General features: G+C 35.9%; 1 protein-coding gene across 1 annotated transcript in view; it reads right to left on the bottom strand.

Moving 5' to 3' along the window:
• tmem8b (transmembrane protein 8B) overlaps positions 1 to 16,793 on the bottom strand; it is a 128,649-nt gene that overhangs the window by 14,255 nt on the left and 97,601 nt on the right. The window contains exons 6-8 of the mRNA XM_016235900.1: positions 12,151 to 12,530; positions 1,429 to 1,525; positions 397 to 520 (exon numbers count right to left, since the gene is read on the bottom strand). Of these exons, the coding sequence (XP_016091386.1) occupies positions 397 to 520; positions 1,429 to 1,525; positions 12,151 to 12,530 (601 nt within the window). The remainder of the gene's footprint in view (positions 1 to 396; positions 521 to 1,428; positions 1,526 to 12,150; positions 12,531 to 16,793) is intronic.

The raw sequence follows: 16,793 nt of genomic DNA, 5'->3' as shown, positions 1-16,793 counted from the left end.
CACATTCAAAGGCAAGCAGATATGCTATAATCTCTATGGTAGTGAGAAAATATTGAACATACTGTACAGCCTCTTTGTGCAATTTTAAATGAAGATATCAAGTTAACATGAACTCTCACTGTCAGATTTCATTGTCATTTTGAATCAGATAAAGTAAGGTTATGAGAGTCTAGGTCAACATAAAAGTGTATTTAGGAATTGTTTTACAAGTACTGTATTTCAGAGCAGCAAATAGGAAACATCCCACAGTTCACATGCTGCTACTACTGCACTTGGTAAATGTTGAAGAAGGTAAATATATGGAGTGCTAGGAATATTTTCCATCTTTTTCTCAGCAACTACAGTCTGATAATTTAGTGCAGAAACACAAACAGAAAGAAATGCAAATGTGTTCACCCGTGTTCAGTGGCACACAGGGACCGCAGGCTCAGATACCACGTGCCAGTCTGTGGGTAGGGAATCCTCAGCTTGGTGATATTTGTGGTGGTGTTAATGGAGAGATGAAATCCTGAAACTGACTCTGATAAAGAAAGAGCACAAATGGGTAAAGGACAAGAAAACCTAGTGCCACCATTTGCTGTGACTGAACTGAGCGTTCTAAAGAAAATCATCTGAGTGATGTGCTCAACCATAAAATGGACCATAAAAGAAAATTCATGTGGTAGAAGCACGTTTACCACATCTCACCTGCAACCATGAGATGCTATTTATGTTGCATTTGCATAGAAATGGCCACATATTTCTTTGTCTCAACTGAATTGTTTCCAAAAAAGGCACTTCATTGTTTTTATTGCCATGATTTTGGATCAGTGCCCTAGGGAACTTGAGTTGTCTTCATGAACATTACAGCAAAGGGCAATGGCCCAAAGCAGTTTAAAAGACAATCAGAAATAAATGTAAACATTGTCTGTCCACTGCAAAAACATATGGCAACAGTTTTTCAACACAGTTTTTCATCAAAACACATGACACTAAAATAGTGTCATGAACATTAGCAAAACACTATGGTACATAATTAATAACAAACATATAAAAAAACTACTTTAATAGAATCTAATCAAATTTGATGTATTCACAATATTTTTTTCACTATAAATTATAAGGTAAAAAAAATAATAAGAGGTACTGTAAGTAGATATGTTTTACTTATAATGTAATGTAATGTAGTATAATATATCAATATCAATATATTTACTAATTTAATAATTTTTCACTGTATACTATATGGTAAGATAACTTGCAATTAGCCTATTACTATTATTTATTTTTTAATAGTAAAAAATTAAAATAAATTGCTATTTTATTTTAGCATTCCTTTTTTATTATTAAAATTGCAAACAATATTACAAAATGTGATGGTGAAGATACTGTACAAACTGCATATGGCCTAAAGAGATTCATCTTAGACTAAATCATAGACTGTCCTACCAGATTCACATGAGACTGACGTGTTGTTGTGAAGGGACAGCGGCATCCCATGATTCAGGCAGCCAAAGATCGTAATATTCTCTCCTCTCACTGAAGACTGGAGGGGGAAAAAAGACAAAATAGGTTTGAATCCTGTTAAAGATAAGTGAAATTATCAAAGTAAATTATCAAGTTACTTTAGTGGGTGACACAAAGCAGGTCAAACGAGGGTTTGGCAGGCAAAGGAGAAGGCTGTAATATAACTGTTCGAGATGTGATAATTTCGTAGGAATATCAAAGGAAAAGAGGTTCTTTGTAGCTGAGCGAAAGGCCAATCATCTCCCACTGCAAGCCCCCTATCCTCAGACGTCTGAAAATAAAGATGTTCGCCCTTGCCTTTCACCCCATTCGTAAATAATACAGAGAGGCCTGATGAATAATAAGCAAATCCAGGACATGAGGCAAATTAGTGATCTCTCTCACATGCACAAATTGTGGGGGAGAGAGAGAGAACGGAAAAATAACACTTTGAAGCAAAGTATCATGTTCTTTGACTAATCAGAGTTATTCATGACATTTTATGACAGCAAGTAGTCGGACAGGCATGATATAGGTTAATAATTCAATGACATGTCATGTTCTATGTGCCATCTCAACCCCAAATAAACCACATACATGCCCTCCGAGGGCTCCAAAAAGTCAACCTTTAATCTCTAATCTGGACCTCAAGAAATAATAGTGCTCAAGAGTCTGAACTTTTAAAATGCATTAAGGAGTGATCCTAAGTTTATAGCAAGTGCAATGTAACAGCTGTGTTCATATTTAAAGGTGAAGTGTATCATTTCAGAGTTCATCAAACAGAACTGAACTTGTAGAAACAGGCAGGTGGTATTTATTTATTTATGTAGTTTGAGTGACGAATGATGCTCAAGCGTAGTTCAGGCAGACCACAGTCTGACAGCCAGCATCAGCTGATGCTCAGCTGATTGTAACTCCTCCCACTACAATTAAATAAGATATATAAATTCAGCCGTACTCACACTTGCCTTAATCTGTCTCCTCGTGCTTAATAAACCACTATTTCACAAATTAAGCCTGGTGAATCTTGGCATTGTCATCGTGGAATATGTACATGTGTGCATCTTCTGACATGGTTGGTTTTTTTAAGTAAAAATCTACGCACTGCATCAGTTAGAGTTAAAACAATTGTTGCAAAACATACAATGTGCCAGAAACATGTTAATAATCCAATCCTAAACTCTTCAGTATTTGCTTATTTAAATCTAAATGGCAACTTTTTTTGGCCAGGCAGTGTATATACAGTACTATAGTACAGTATATATAAACAAACATTATTTATACATATTATAATATAATAAATTCATACAAAATAACCATACCCTGAGAATTTCTGTTTTACCCTCAGAATTTATTCACATTTGTAAAATCTAGTCTGTCTGTTTTAGCAAGCTTTAGTCATCCATCATTGTAAATCTATAGCACTGTCTCTTCCTGTATAAGACCTGACAGCTGTAGAAAATAGACAATAAAGAAGAAGAGCCACTGTCTGTGACATAGGAATGTCTGTCATGTAATCTAAATGAACCAAGAGAATCTCAACCACAGGCTTTTATCGAGCCAGTGTTTTTAGTAATCAGTACAACAGCAACTGAAATTTCCCGGCTTCTCTTTTACTCGATATTCAGCGTGGAGTGCTTTAATGTCAATGCTGTGCCAAGCACCTGTGTTGAGCTGGCCTCAGACCAGACCCCAATCAGGGATGTAAGTTTTTAACAATGATGGATGACCAGCTGGGTTCACTCAGGGCAGCTCTTGGCTGTCATTTAAGATGGTTTAAAAATTATCAGCCCACAAATGTTTCCTCCATGCATTTCAAAACTGTAGTGACCACAAAATGGTTGACACGTCTGCTGTCAAATGTAAAAGCCGCATCAACCACAGTATTGGCATTCATTAGATAGGGCAACACCTGATGAGTGGAAAGAATTGATTGCAACAGTAGGAGAAGCAATGATGAGCAGTATCTGCTGTTAAGAATGAATATTATGCCAACAACTGGGATAGAATAAATTTTTTAAATTCATTAGAATGTTTGTGGCCTTTTGGAAACATACTTGGCAAAGGGAGCAATGAAAGACAACTTCACTTCCTTTTTATCTTGACCCAGAATGCAAGCTGACTACATAAGTTGTAATGAAACGGAAATAGCGACAAATCTTTGGTTTTGTGTTATGACGTTTATGCAAGTGAAACGGATAATCAAAAAAGGATTTTCTTTCTCCTGAAAATGTTAATGAATGTTATCGCAATGGACTAAGATTCACTGACTTCGTTCACACAGGGTATAATTACTTCCCCTGTAAAAATTTATAATTTTTGTAATTTTTAAAAAATTGTATTCAACCTTGTTACATTTGTGGTGTTCCCGGTCAAAAATAACCGGCCTACAGAAAATAGCTTATAAATCTCATGTTGTGCTATATTATCACCAAATATGGGATTTAATCTTTTTGCCAACTTGTTTTCTTTCAATTAGGACTGGTTTTGTATTTATTTTTGGAACTGATTGATCATAGGCATCATTAATCTAAGCTTACGTACCTCAGTTTCTGAGTGAAAAAAGCATTACTTGTGGATAATTTTGTCAATCTTAAATAAAATATGAAAAACGTTGCACTGATAGTATTAGAGTTTCACTCTAATTCATTAGAGGCCTACAGATTAAGCTCAGATTAATGAGGCCTACAACCAATATAACCAACAAATAAATACGAAATCAGTCCTAACTGAAAGGAAACAAGTTGACAAAAGATGGAAACCAAAATTTGGTGATAATATAGCATAGCAAGCGATTTACAAGCAATTTTAAAAGGATGATCATTGACACCAAGTGTTATAGGGATTTGAACAAGACACAAGGGTTAAAAAGGCTTGATTTATTCAGTAACGAAACACTACTAATGCATTTTGCTAGTAGACATGCAACAGCTATGCTGTGACTTTGTTTGGGACTGTTTTCATTGGCAGAACAAAAACAGACACAGTAACTGGCAATATTGGGTCTAAAATGTAAGTTACTCAATATTTAATTTCCTGTTTATTGAACTGCTGTATAAAGACAGTATCACAATCACAATCGTGTTGTTTTCAGAACTCTTGTGATAATGTTTAATTATCAATAAAACTATGCAAAGCATCAATATAAACATAAAATTAAGTAGCACATTTTATTTAATTGACTATGCTTAAACACTGGCCCAACTGAAAGCATTTATGCTGCCAGAGTAAAAGGGCTGAATTACATCTAATTTAGGGAAGCACAGAGAGCTTAATAAATTGAAGAACAAGGAAAGAAGAATGACACCCAGATAGGAGGAAAATCGAGGTTAATCAGATAAAAAACACTCTGTGTCTCTGCTCTCCTTTAAAGCTGATGGGGTCCAGTTATTTAGATCGGTTTCAGATCTTTTCATGTGACAGTACTCTGAACTTTTTTTAACTTTTCATCTTTAGTCAATGGAGTATAAGAAGAAAAAAAGTATTTTAACTGCAAAGTCTTTCAACTGCAGTGCCATTAGAATCAGGCTGGCTTCCCAAAGCACTAAGAAAGATGTTAGTTGCACATAAGTACTTAATCTCTATGGCAAGTATCCCAATAGCATTGTTATCTAAGCAGTGCGAGGAAATGTAAATTGATAAGAGCCTCTGACTACTCGTAACCCATTACATGAACTTGGAACTTTTCCACTTACTTTTGCAGTTTATATGGGAAAAGGGACACATAATAAACACTACTAATGCATCTTTATTATTGCAAAGCTATTGTACAATATAATCAAGAATTTTTAAAAAAGTGTTGGTTAAAAAATGGCTTTTTAAAGCAATACTTCACAGTCTGGATGTCGCAGGTTGAATTTTTTCAGGATATACATTTGCATAGGCCCAATCTGATAAGCATAACTAACCTATTTGAAATAGAGGGATAAATTATAAATTATTATTAACAACAACAACAACAATTTAATTTAATTTAAAACATGAGACTTGAGGCAGCATCTCCTAAATGAGCACACACACACACACACACATAAAGTACAACCTTCATATTAAGTGTCCAACATGTTACTTAATCAGTCTACATGCTGGTTGTCATTCTACTGTAAAATAAGAAGTTAAGATAATCTTCAAATGTTAATTTGCAACATTATCTGTATGTCTTGCAGCAATTGATTTTTCCTGTACTGAAATTATATCCAATTCACTTTCTGTTTGAAATATGATAGTCCTGCTTACTAATTACAAATATGTTATTCTGTTTATCCTGCCAAGGCTGACATTTTTTGTTTGTCAGGCTTTGTTTTAAAAGGTCTTGTGAGGGACCTGGTACATTCGCAGGCTGCCTTCAGACTTGAAGTACGTAATTACCTTGGGAGCAACAAGCACTTGGTTCCAGCAGAAATCACTTAAGACCTAATGGCAGGCCTGAGTCCGACTTGACCTCAAACTGTCCATGAGAGCCACTCAGAGCAGCTGAAGGGGGGAACAATTCTACACACACCCTCACAGATACACAGACTCACCTTCATGAAGGGTGGGCTTCCTCACACACAAACACACACACACACACACTTCTCCTGTCCTTTGGCCTGTACTGCAGCTCATTAGCCCAACACACTGGCTCAGCTCTCACCTCTTGGCTTTCTGTCAGGTGTACATGTCTGCTGGAGGACAAACTCATGAGCTGAATGGACTCTGTGTATGTGTGTATGTCAGAAAAGCTGCCAAAACAGCGGGCTAAACCAATTACAATTAAGCAAGTCCAAAAATTCAGAGAGGTTAAAAAGGCTATTTAAGCTAATTACCATTAAAAAGTATGGGGTCAGTAAATCAGTAATTGATCAAATGGGAAAAAAATTAATCTATAAAAAAAAGAAAGAAACTTTCTATTCATCAAAGTACACTGAAAAATGCCACTGTTTCAACAAAAATATTAAGCAGCACAACTGTTTTCAACACTGATAATAATACATGTTTCTTGAGCACCAAGCAGCATATTAGTCTTTTTCTTTTATTTTTACACTGAAGACTGGAGTGATGGCTGAAATTAAATTAAAATTCAGCTTTGCTATCACAAGGGGGAAAAAAAGAAGATGTATTTTAAATAGTAATAATATTTCACAATATTACTGTTTTTACTGTATTTCTGGTTAAATAAATGCAGTCTTTGTGAACGCTTTGTGACTTTTTCAAATACTGTACATTATTGTAGTTCCTCTATGCCCCGCCTCTCTCAAACGTGTCGTTTTCTACAACGCCCCTCCTTCCGACAAGCACAGTCTACTCTGATTGGCCCGTTGACCCAGTGCATTGTGATTGCCTGAACACCACAAGCACGCGATTAAGAAAGCTGACTCCACTGTGATGTGACCCTGTCTCTCTCTCACGCACACACACAACGCGATACTCTACACGGCGCAAAACTCTGCATTTGAACAGTCAATAGCAAATATTTAAACTATTAAGAAAACATACTTATTCAGAAGTGCCAGATTGTTATAGCAAAGTCGGAAGTGACCCATTTTTTTTTTAGAAATAGCCTTTGCACAGCCAGCCTTGTAGGCTACTCTCATAGGTTCACAAAACTGTTGTCCATAAAATGTGTTGCACAAATTCGAACATTTGGGTTGTGCTGTTCTGTTGTAAATAAATCTTAACCAATGATTCCTCATTGCATCTACTTTCGGAAGGCCAAATAAAGTGCTTTTGCTTTCGCACTGAAACACAGCGTCTCCCTGACATGGCTGCATCAACACTACTGCTATTCCTGAAACCACGCCTTCTTTCTTTGCATGAACATTTGGGCAGCATTACGCAAATATTTCCACATCGTGATTCATGACGTAGAGATGTGGGGGTGTGTTTGAATGAGGCGATTATGACTTTAGCCGGATTAAGGTAATCAAAAAAATCTCCATTTACATGGTAGATTCTTAATCAGAGTATTGTCTTAATTGTATTAAAATCGGAGTATTGTTGTCCATGTAAACGTACTGATTGTCCAATTCTCACCAAATTTGGCTCCTGACCTAAAGACCTCTATGACAAAATAGAATTTTTTAATATTCAAAACCATGCTGTCACAGCTATAGCTATACTGGGCTGTGTTGACTTAATGTGGCATTTCTTTTTGGCAAATGTCGAAGTTGTGGCAGTGTGATGTGTTTGTTAAAGATCTGTGCTGGAGGTCAGGACATTGTTAGTTCAAATCCCACATGTAGTGACTCATGAAGCATTCTTGTTTCATTCTTCCCTTTGAGTTATGTGTTGTGGTGAGTACATGTTTTTCCTTAATGATGTTGTCAGGATTGGAAACTGGAATCTGAAGGGCAGCGAGGTGAATCAAGGACTGATCAGATGGACTCCTTCTAACGAACTGAGAGAAATAATGCATAATTATTAACCTGAGGACATTTACCTGTTGTGTACTTTTCTGGCAGTACAGCCATGTCATTTACCCCCTGCTGATTTCTGTTTTGAGGAAATCTCAGTCGGGAACTATTCCTCCATAATATACTTTTGTGTTGCAATTCACTTTTCCATTGTCTGCTCTGTCCATCTTTCTGATGACTTGCCCTGAGTCCAGGAGAGGCCAGGTGCCTGTCGGTAGAAACAGGAATTGCTCCTATTAAGCGTGGTGCTCATAAACCTGAGATACGTCAATGGAGCAGACATCCATCATCTAGCCGTCTTATCAAGATATTTCCCTGATGGCAGCATATGGCTAGAAGACGGAAATCATTTATTTTACGACCATGGCACCCACTCACAGGGTTGCTCTGTAGTCTACCTTTAAAGAACCCTTTAAAAAGGCCAGTAAAAGACAAAAATACCACCAATCTTCATCTACCTTCCAAAGTGCTGATTAGAGAACTTGAACCTTCTCCTTCATAATCCAAACCATTTTAGCTGAAATGGAGCAGAGAAAGTCTCACTACTTTTTAAATATATTTGTAGTTAACTGGGATTTAATAATCAACAACAGACTGCATTTTTTAAAGTTTATTTCCTGGCCTAAAAAAGACCAGTCGACAGCATTTGTGACTTAATGTTGATTACCACAAAAAAAAAAAAATAATAAATAAAATACTACAGTACGATGAAAGTGGATGGGGCCAATGCACACATGTTAAAATACTCACTGTTTCCACATTATAGCAACAAGACAAACAATTTCCACGTTAACATGATTTTAGTGTGAAAATCACTTACAAACCTTTTCTGTGTAAAGTTACCCTACTGCTCAAAAGTTTGGGGTCAGTAAGAGTTTTTTTTTGTTTTTTGTTTCTGTTTTTAGCAATTCTGTTCAGCAAGGACGTATTAAATTGGTCAAAGGACAGTAAAGACATTTTACATATGACATTGTTACAAAGGATTTCTATTTCAAATAAATGCTGTAACTTTCTATTCATCAAAGAATCTTGAAAAATGTATCATGGTTTCCACATAAATATTAAGCATTACATTTTTTATTAAATATTAAAATGTAACTTTTTTTAACATTGATAATAATAAGAAATGTTTCTTATTGTCATTAATATGCACCAAATCAATCATGATTTCTGAAGCATCATGTGACACTGAAGACTTTGCATCACAGAAATAAATTACATTTTTAAATATATTTGAATAGAAAACAGTTATTTAAAAATGTTAATAATATTTCATAATATTACAGTTTTACTGTATATCCTAAAGTAAGAGAATTCTTTCAAAAACATTAAAAAATCGTACAAACTCCAAAGTTTTGAACGGTAGCGTATATCCAATTTTACAGCTCCGTCATCAAGAAACTAATGCCATAAACCATAAATGACAGTAAAAATTAATAAATGTGAATGAATGTTTTTTTTATGCTTTTAAATCATCTAAAAACTGGCCCTATTTACATCCACATACTTCCAAAGTGCCTTTTATAACCTCCATTAAAAAAAAAAAAAAAAAAACAAGAGACCAATTGTATTTTATTTATTTATTTTTGTGTTGAAATCAACATTATGCCACAGCTGCTGTCAACTGAGCTTAACTTGCATTGAACCCAGAATATTACTTCAAGACAGTAAAGACACACAATTTCATACCTTGTTTAGCTGTTTGAACTTAAATATTTAACAAGTCAAGGGCTCCTCAATAAAAGTCGTATTATGCTCTCAGCGATTTAATTTTTGATAAGAATCACCTACTCTGGGAAATGGAAATGGGGCCATTGTGTAATGACTCTTCACACCAATGCAGCTGCAGGTCTTTAAGCTGTCAAGAAACCTGTTACAGTACCAAGCACTCACTCTCCCTTCTTCATCACCATCCCCTCCCTCCTCAGCAATACAGTCATAACCGCTCAGCCATCTCACAGCGTTCACTCTCACTGCCAAACATCCCACCTTTCAGCTACTGAAAGCCTCATATGTGGCTTTTTAAAGTAACCTCTGCCACCGAGAGCTCATTCTTCTCTCCCTTTCCTGTTTAGTGCCACTCTAGGAAACATCCATTAAATGCATCAATACAATCTGAGAGAAATGGAGGCTGTTGAGAGGGCTGTGGCCTTCAACACGGTTTCAGTGGAGGCGTGAGATATCAACTAATAAATAGGCCTATGTTCATCTTCTGTTTGTTTGGACGTGTGGACTTGGCATAGAAACTTTTAAGGGGTTTTTAGTGATACGCAAATGAAGCCACATGCACATTATCAACAACTAGAAGCTGACACTTTCACCAAGCACCTGAGACAAACAAGCATGGTGACATTTGCAACCATCCCCCTTTTAGTTTTACACGTCTCATGCTGTGAGAACAGGCTAACACTTGCTAACATTTGATATTAATCAGTCTACGGTGCATTGAGTCTCTGCCACCCACAAGAATTTAGCTGAAGTGCTCCTGAGTCGTAACCCTGAGTCAGTTAAATGCCATATGGGCTCTTGGTTTCGGGAGAAATGTAAAGATCTGAATTATTCATAATCCTTCAAACACCTTAGAAGTGCCTAGGTGACTCCATCAAAGGTATCTGGGTACCAGAGTCCCAGTGGGTATTTCACAGCTCGTCTGATCTTTCCAGCAGATGGAAGAACACTGCATTAAAGATATTCTTTCAAAAGCAACATCAAAAAACATATACACAGAATCTAGACGAGGTACCATAGAATTATATATGGATTTTGCTGAAGCTGAACGACTGAAGTGTACTGAGACTTGCAAGATGTTTCAGTATGCTGTTAGTGATAATTGTGGAAATGTAATGCTGACAAAAAAGAACGATTTAGGACAAGAAATAATATATAAAATATTTCTGCTAATCTGCCATTTTGAGTGGAGCTATCATGCCTTTTTGATGGTTTTTAGGTGAGTATATGTAATATGCTCACAGATTTAAGGGTATTACAGATTCCAAATGCATTCGCTCTGACAAGAACCATGGTGACTGGTACAAGGTAATCCATTCTAACTTAAAGTAGACACATTTCAGAAGGTAAAATGAAATAATATTAATAATAAAAATGCTCTTTGAATGTTTACCTGGATATAAACTATAAACTATATATAAAGTAAAAAATATAAAAGATTGTATGTACAGTATTTTTGTAGCTTAAACTGTAGAGCATGGCATTAGCAGTGGCAAGGGAATGCTTTTGATTCCCAGGGAATGCCTGAAGTAATGAAATGTAGCCTATACCTTGAAAGCAACTTACAGTAGGTCTTTTTGGATAAAAGTGTTCACCAAATGCATAAATGTAAAATGTAAATATTGCTAAGTAACTACAGTATATAAGAGTCTAACACTGCTATTTGTTTCCAGCTTTAACCCTGTAAAGCCTGCTGTATCAAGTTTGATACCCAAATTTCTAAGGCCTCTAAAATATCAACATGATCAAAACTTTGCCAAAAACATGTATACAATCTATTACATGTTACTTCATTGTTGTGTGATAGAAAATTTATATTTTTTTAAGCAAGTAAAAGGCCTTTTAGTATCATTCTAAAATGTCAGTGTCTGTTTGTTGTAAATTTATAAAGTAAATGTAACAATACATTTTATTTTTTTAGCAATCAATCAAGATGAAAACTGAACTAATTACTACTGGACTAATTCAACTTAGGTTGACTTGATTATCCATAGATAATTTGTAGAAAAATCATGTTAAAATGTATGATACATCACTGTATTGCATTTTTATTTTTGCCCCCCCCCCCCCCACAATAATAAGAAAAAAAAATACAGAGCTTTGATCATAAAACTACGTATTTAAATATCATCTTACTAAGACATATTATAATAAGACATAGATTGACAACTGATATTTACATGCATTTTATACACAGTTAGAAGTCAGAATCTCATCTTACTTTTTAGCCATACAAATAACAACATCTGCATCAAATTTCATATGTTTGCTCACTTTGGGCCTCCGTCAGTTTTCCTTCTAGAGTGTGAGCTCCATATACGCCTATATCATACTATATGAGCCATAAAAGCCTGATGTATCATATATTATACTGAACATAAAACACATGTTTTAACACTCAAATCTTTTTAGATTTTATCACAAATTAAAAAAAAAAAGATAAATAAATAAATACTTTTTTATATTGTTAATCATTTTTATCATGTAATTTTTTGCACTAGATAGAAACAACTTCTTTGGGAAGATTTAAACCATTTCAACTCACCACATTGAGTTTGAGCTCCATGTTGAGGACACCTCCACTGTCCAGCACCGGCATTAGGTTGATGGCAAATATCGCTGCCCGGTCTGGAGGGATGGAGATGTTGGGTCCAAAAAAGATGTAGAAATGAACTGAAAATGTGTCCAGTTCATTCCGCAGCGTTGGCCGGATGGGCCAGCATTTATTTGTGTCTGCCATGGGTGCTAAGTAAGTGATGCTTTCTTCAGCAGTTAACAGCGATCCTTGATCCAAAGGGTTCTGTGGCACGTTAGGCAGGCTGGCAGCCGGCAGGGTATCTGACAGAGAGAACCCCATCGCAGTGCCAAATGACTGGGGCATGTTCATGGCTGAGGAGCCTTTGGAGACGCTGGGCTTGGAACAGTCTGCAGAGAAAAGATCAAAGGAGGTGTTTAAAATTGGGACGGCACACATTTTCCACTGAGGAACTTGAAGGTGAAGCTAGTTACGAGAGAAGTGAAATAAGAATGAAATAAAGATGTTTTGAATTCTGACGAATCCCTTGACTGAAGCTGACAGCTCAAACTCTCCACTCAGGTTACTCTGAGGCTAAAAGCATCTTCCTGTCATTCCCGTCCTTTTGTGCTAGATCAAACTAGCATTTCAGCAGAGACATACTTTTTTCAGTTCCATGCATATGCTTAGATGTCTGCGGTGAGATGGCAGGCCAAATGATTGCTGAGTGTCTATCTAGTCTGAAATGATCTAAGTGGGGTGTATGTTGTTTTGTAGGACCAAAAAAAGGCCAAGGGAATGTTCGTTTCATCATATTTCCTTTTATTGGTCTCTCAGCTCTACACATGCCACACACACACACCCTTTAAACCCTTGTATTTGGAGTTTAAAGTCTTCATTCAAATAATGACAAATTTTTTGCATTACAAAAACAGTGTGTCCCATAACACATAAAAACGAGGTCATGATTGTTCTTAACATCTTTTAATTGTGGGCTTTGTCATAACATGGTACGTTATAAATTAGACAGGATTTTGGAACACACTTTGATTAAATGTAAATTTGCAAAACAATGCTGCGGAATTGAGATAACTAATTGGCACTGATGAGGACAATAAGGAAATTCTCCACACATTTCACCGTTTTCTGATTACCTCAGGGTGTGAACGTTCAGTTATGCTACTGGGGACTCGGGAGTCTTACAGTCATATTTCTCTTCGCACCCACAATTATTGCAAAATGCAGTGAATCGGGTGGAAAGGGTTCATTATTGAAATGCCAAGTCGCTTTCCCCCCACAGCTCTGTTTGCTGTGTTGTTGCTTACATATCTTGCTCTCTCACTTCTCTTTCTGGTTCATTTTTCATCCAACCATTGAGCCAGTGATGAGGGAATGTTTACAAAAGTTACACCATGATTTTAGATTCAAATTAAGTTTTTTTTTCCCACATCCAGAATCCAAAGACAGTTCTGATGAGAAACCTCATCAGACTCAAAAGCGGATTATTATTACTGCGGGTGGATGGGGTAATTAAACGTCAGTCACTGAAGAGCTCTACCTGGATTCTGGCGACCTAAATGTTTTATGTAGCACCGCATCACAGGAGAGCAGAATGTACATCATTGATTTTCATTTTAATGAATGATCACAATCTATGGAACAATTATTGAACATGAATCAACAATAATTAGAACTATGAGTTGAGATTCAAATGCTATATATGTCACAGAAAATTATTAAATACATACTACCATTCAAAAGTTTGTGGTCAATAATGTATACATTTTTTATTAATAAGGACTGAATTGACAATAAAGACATTTATAATGTTCCAAAAGATTTCTAAAATATTTTCTATTTATCAAAGAATTCTGAAAAAAATATATCAGAGTTTCCAGAGAAAAAAATATTAAGCAGCACTGTTTTCTACATTGATAATAATAAGAAATGTTTTTTGAGCACCAAATCAGCATATCAGAATGATTTCTGAAGGATCATGTGACACTGACAACTGGAGTAATGGCTGTTAAAAATTCAGCTTAGTCATTAATACATAACTTTTAAAATATATTCACAGAAATATATTACACAGAAAATTTTAGTTAAAATTGTATTAATATTCATAACCTCAAACGTTTGAACGCTAGTGTATACACACACACACACACACACACACAATACTGTTCAAAAATAAATTGTCATTGAAGGGTGAAATTAGCAAAAACATCTCAACAAAACCTGCCATGCCTGAGTCTTGATTAGTACACGAATCCTGCAGCATTTATAAGCCCTCATAGTCTGATCAAATCAACCTTTTTTGCTCCTCTGTAATTACATCTATTTGCCATAAAATGCCATTATAATTCTTGCTGACAAAAGCAATGATGGACAAAAGATCACAGTTAGTGAGCAAAGGGCTCGCACTTGAACATGCCATCAGGTTCAGGATGAGGATGTGTCATTGTATTCTATTCAGCACCTGTTTGGCCACAGGCCCCACAGCTGAAGGTTAGCTGTATACGTACAGCTCAGGCTATGAAACATGAATCCCTGACTCATTCTCTAACTTACCATTGTCTACATAGATATAGTGTGGAACAATATAAAGAGAAAGTGTCAAAGATTTCTTTGTCAAGAGATGGTTACCTAGCAACCAAACATTCAATAAGCTCATAACAACGTCAACGTAGCTTTCCTGGCAAGAGTTTCACATGAAAATATATAACTCTATGTATACTTGCATTTCTGAAAATAGCTCAACACAATCCAGTGTTCCCTGACGTTTGAGAAAAGCAAATGTGGAAAACAATTTGGATTATGATGGATTTGCACTAAATTAGTTTACAGTAGTTGCACACCAATTAAACTGTAGATGATTTATGGGATGACATTGTCATGTGTTATCAAGATGATGATGATCTCCACACAAATAATATTAACTGTTCACCACTGGAGGGGGAAATCATCACAGACATTAAGAGACACAGCATCTTATGTACATTTTGTAAGCCTTACACTTATAAAAGTATGCAAAAAACAAACAAATACTAGAAACAACTGACATACATATACTACCAAGTTTAGGGTTAGTACGATTTTTTTAATGTTCGTGAAAGAAGTCTCTCGTCCTCCATTAGGCTACATTTATATGATTAAAAAACACAGTAAAGTAACTGTTTTCTATTTTAATATATTTTAAAATGTAATATATTCCCATGATGGCAAAGCTGAACATTCAGCAATCATTACTCCAGTCTGTGTCATCATGTCACGTGATCCTTCGGAAATCATTCTAATATTGCTGCTTAAGAAACATTTCTTATTATTAGAAAACAGTTGTGCTGCTTAATATTTTTGTGGAAACAGTGACTGATTTTTTTTTCAGGATTCTTTGATGAATAGAAAGCTCAAAAGATCAGCATTTTTAAATAGAAATCTTTGAAATGTATTTACTGTCAATTCAATATCAATTTAATGCATCTTTGTTGAATAAAAGTATTAATTACTATCAAAAAAGTACTGATTTGAAAAGTACTGTATATAAACACAAATATACCATAAAAATAAGCAAGAATACATAACAGGGTAAGACTAGTGTAATCACTGAAACACCTTGCATACACTGCCATTAGTCAACACTGGTTCTCATGATTCAGGTTATTTTTGGCCAAAAGTGCATATCAGCAAATAACCAAATGTGAACATGTCATAATTCAAGGAATATCAATACTGTAAATCAAGCAAGTTACAGGAAGAAACAGAAATAAAATGTCAAAAAGTAAGTAAATGTCAATAAAAGAAAGAATGAAAAGAATGGGTGTGTTTTAGGGTCAAATGCAGTCCATGTTAGCCAAATGCTAGCCAAATCACACATAGCCTACACATATGGGCTGTTATGTAAAGGCTGCTTTTATCAACAGCTCTGTGGGCACATAAAATATTCAAAAGTTGTGTGATGTATTTGTCAAGGGAGGCTACATTCAGTGCTGCTTTTCACAGGTACCTTTACACTATGGGAAACAAAGTTCACCTCCCACTGGATATTCAGCTCAAGATTAATCTGAATTCATCTGCAGTAACCCATCTCTCTTGAGGGTCTTACAACATCTCACAACAGTTAAAAGTGTTTTGATACTGACAGACTGACATGACGTCATCAAGCAGAAGAAAAAAATCCTCAGGAAAAGCACAAGCAGTATAAAGTATGTAGGTATATATTTTTCATGAAATCCACTCCTGGAGACCCACAAACCCTGACACTAAAGCCAGCACAGACCTTTTGCAGCAATATACTGCCATCAGATTGCTGCAAACAACTCCTCCATGTTATTCGCTTGTGGCTGTCAGCGAGCACTTGTTCATTTCTCTATGTCAGAATCGTAACCGAACGCAAAACAAAGAAGAGGCATCTTTGTCGGATGTATCTAGGATGCATTTCCTGAGGCGTTATCTTTGGACCACCAAGGCCTAATATTACACTCGCAGGTCTTCTGGGAACAAACTTCAGCTCGCAAGTTGAAAACAAGACTGGCTTCTGACCGTTTCGTGAACCCAGCATCTGGTGATATAAATGCATGCAAAACTGCCTTCTAGGGCTCTGAGATTTCCTCCCTGAGACCTAGGTAGATCAAAGTTTCACTTCTTAACTAGTGCTCACGGCTAATGCAAGCTCA

This window comes from Sinocyclocheilus grahami, unplaced genomic scaffold (genome assembly GCF_001515645.1).
Source record: "Sinocyclocheilus grahami isolate Dianchi unplaced genomic scaffold, SAMN03320097.WGS_v1.1 scaffold475.1, whole genome shotgun sequence".
In the NCBI taxonomy this organism is placed as follows: domain Eukaryota; kingdom Metazoa; phylum Chordata; class Actinopteri; order Cypriniformes; family Cyprinidae; genus Sinocyclocheilus; species Sinocyclocheilus grahami.
This window is presented reverse-complemented; position numbering and strand designations above follow the sequence as displayed.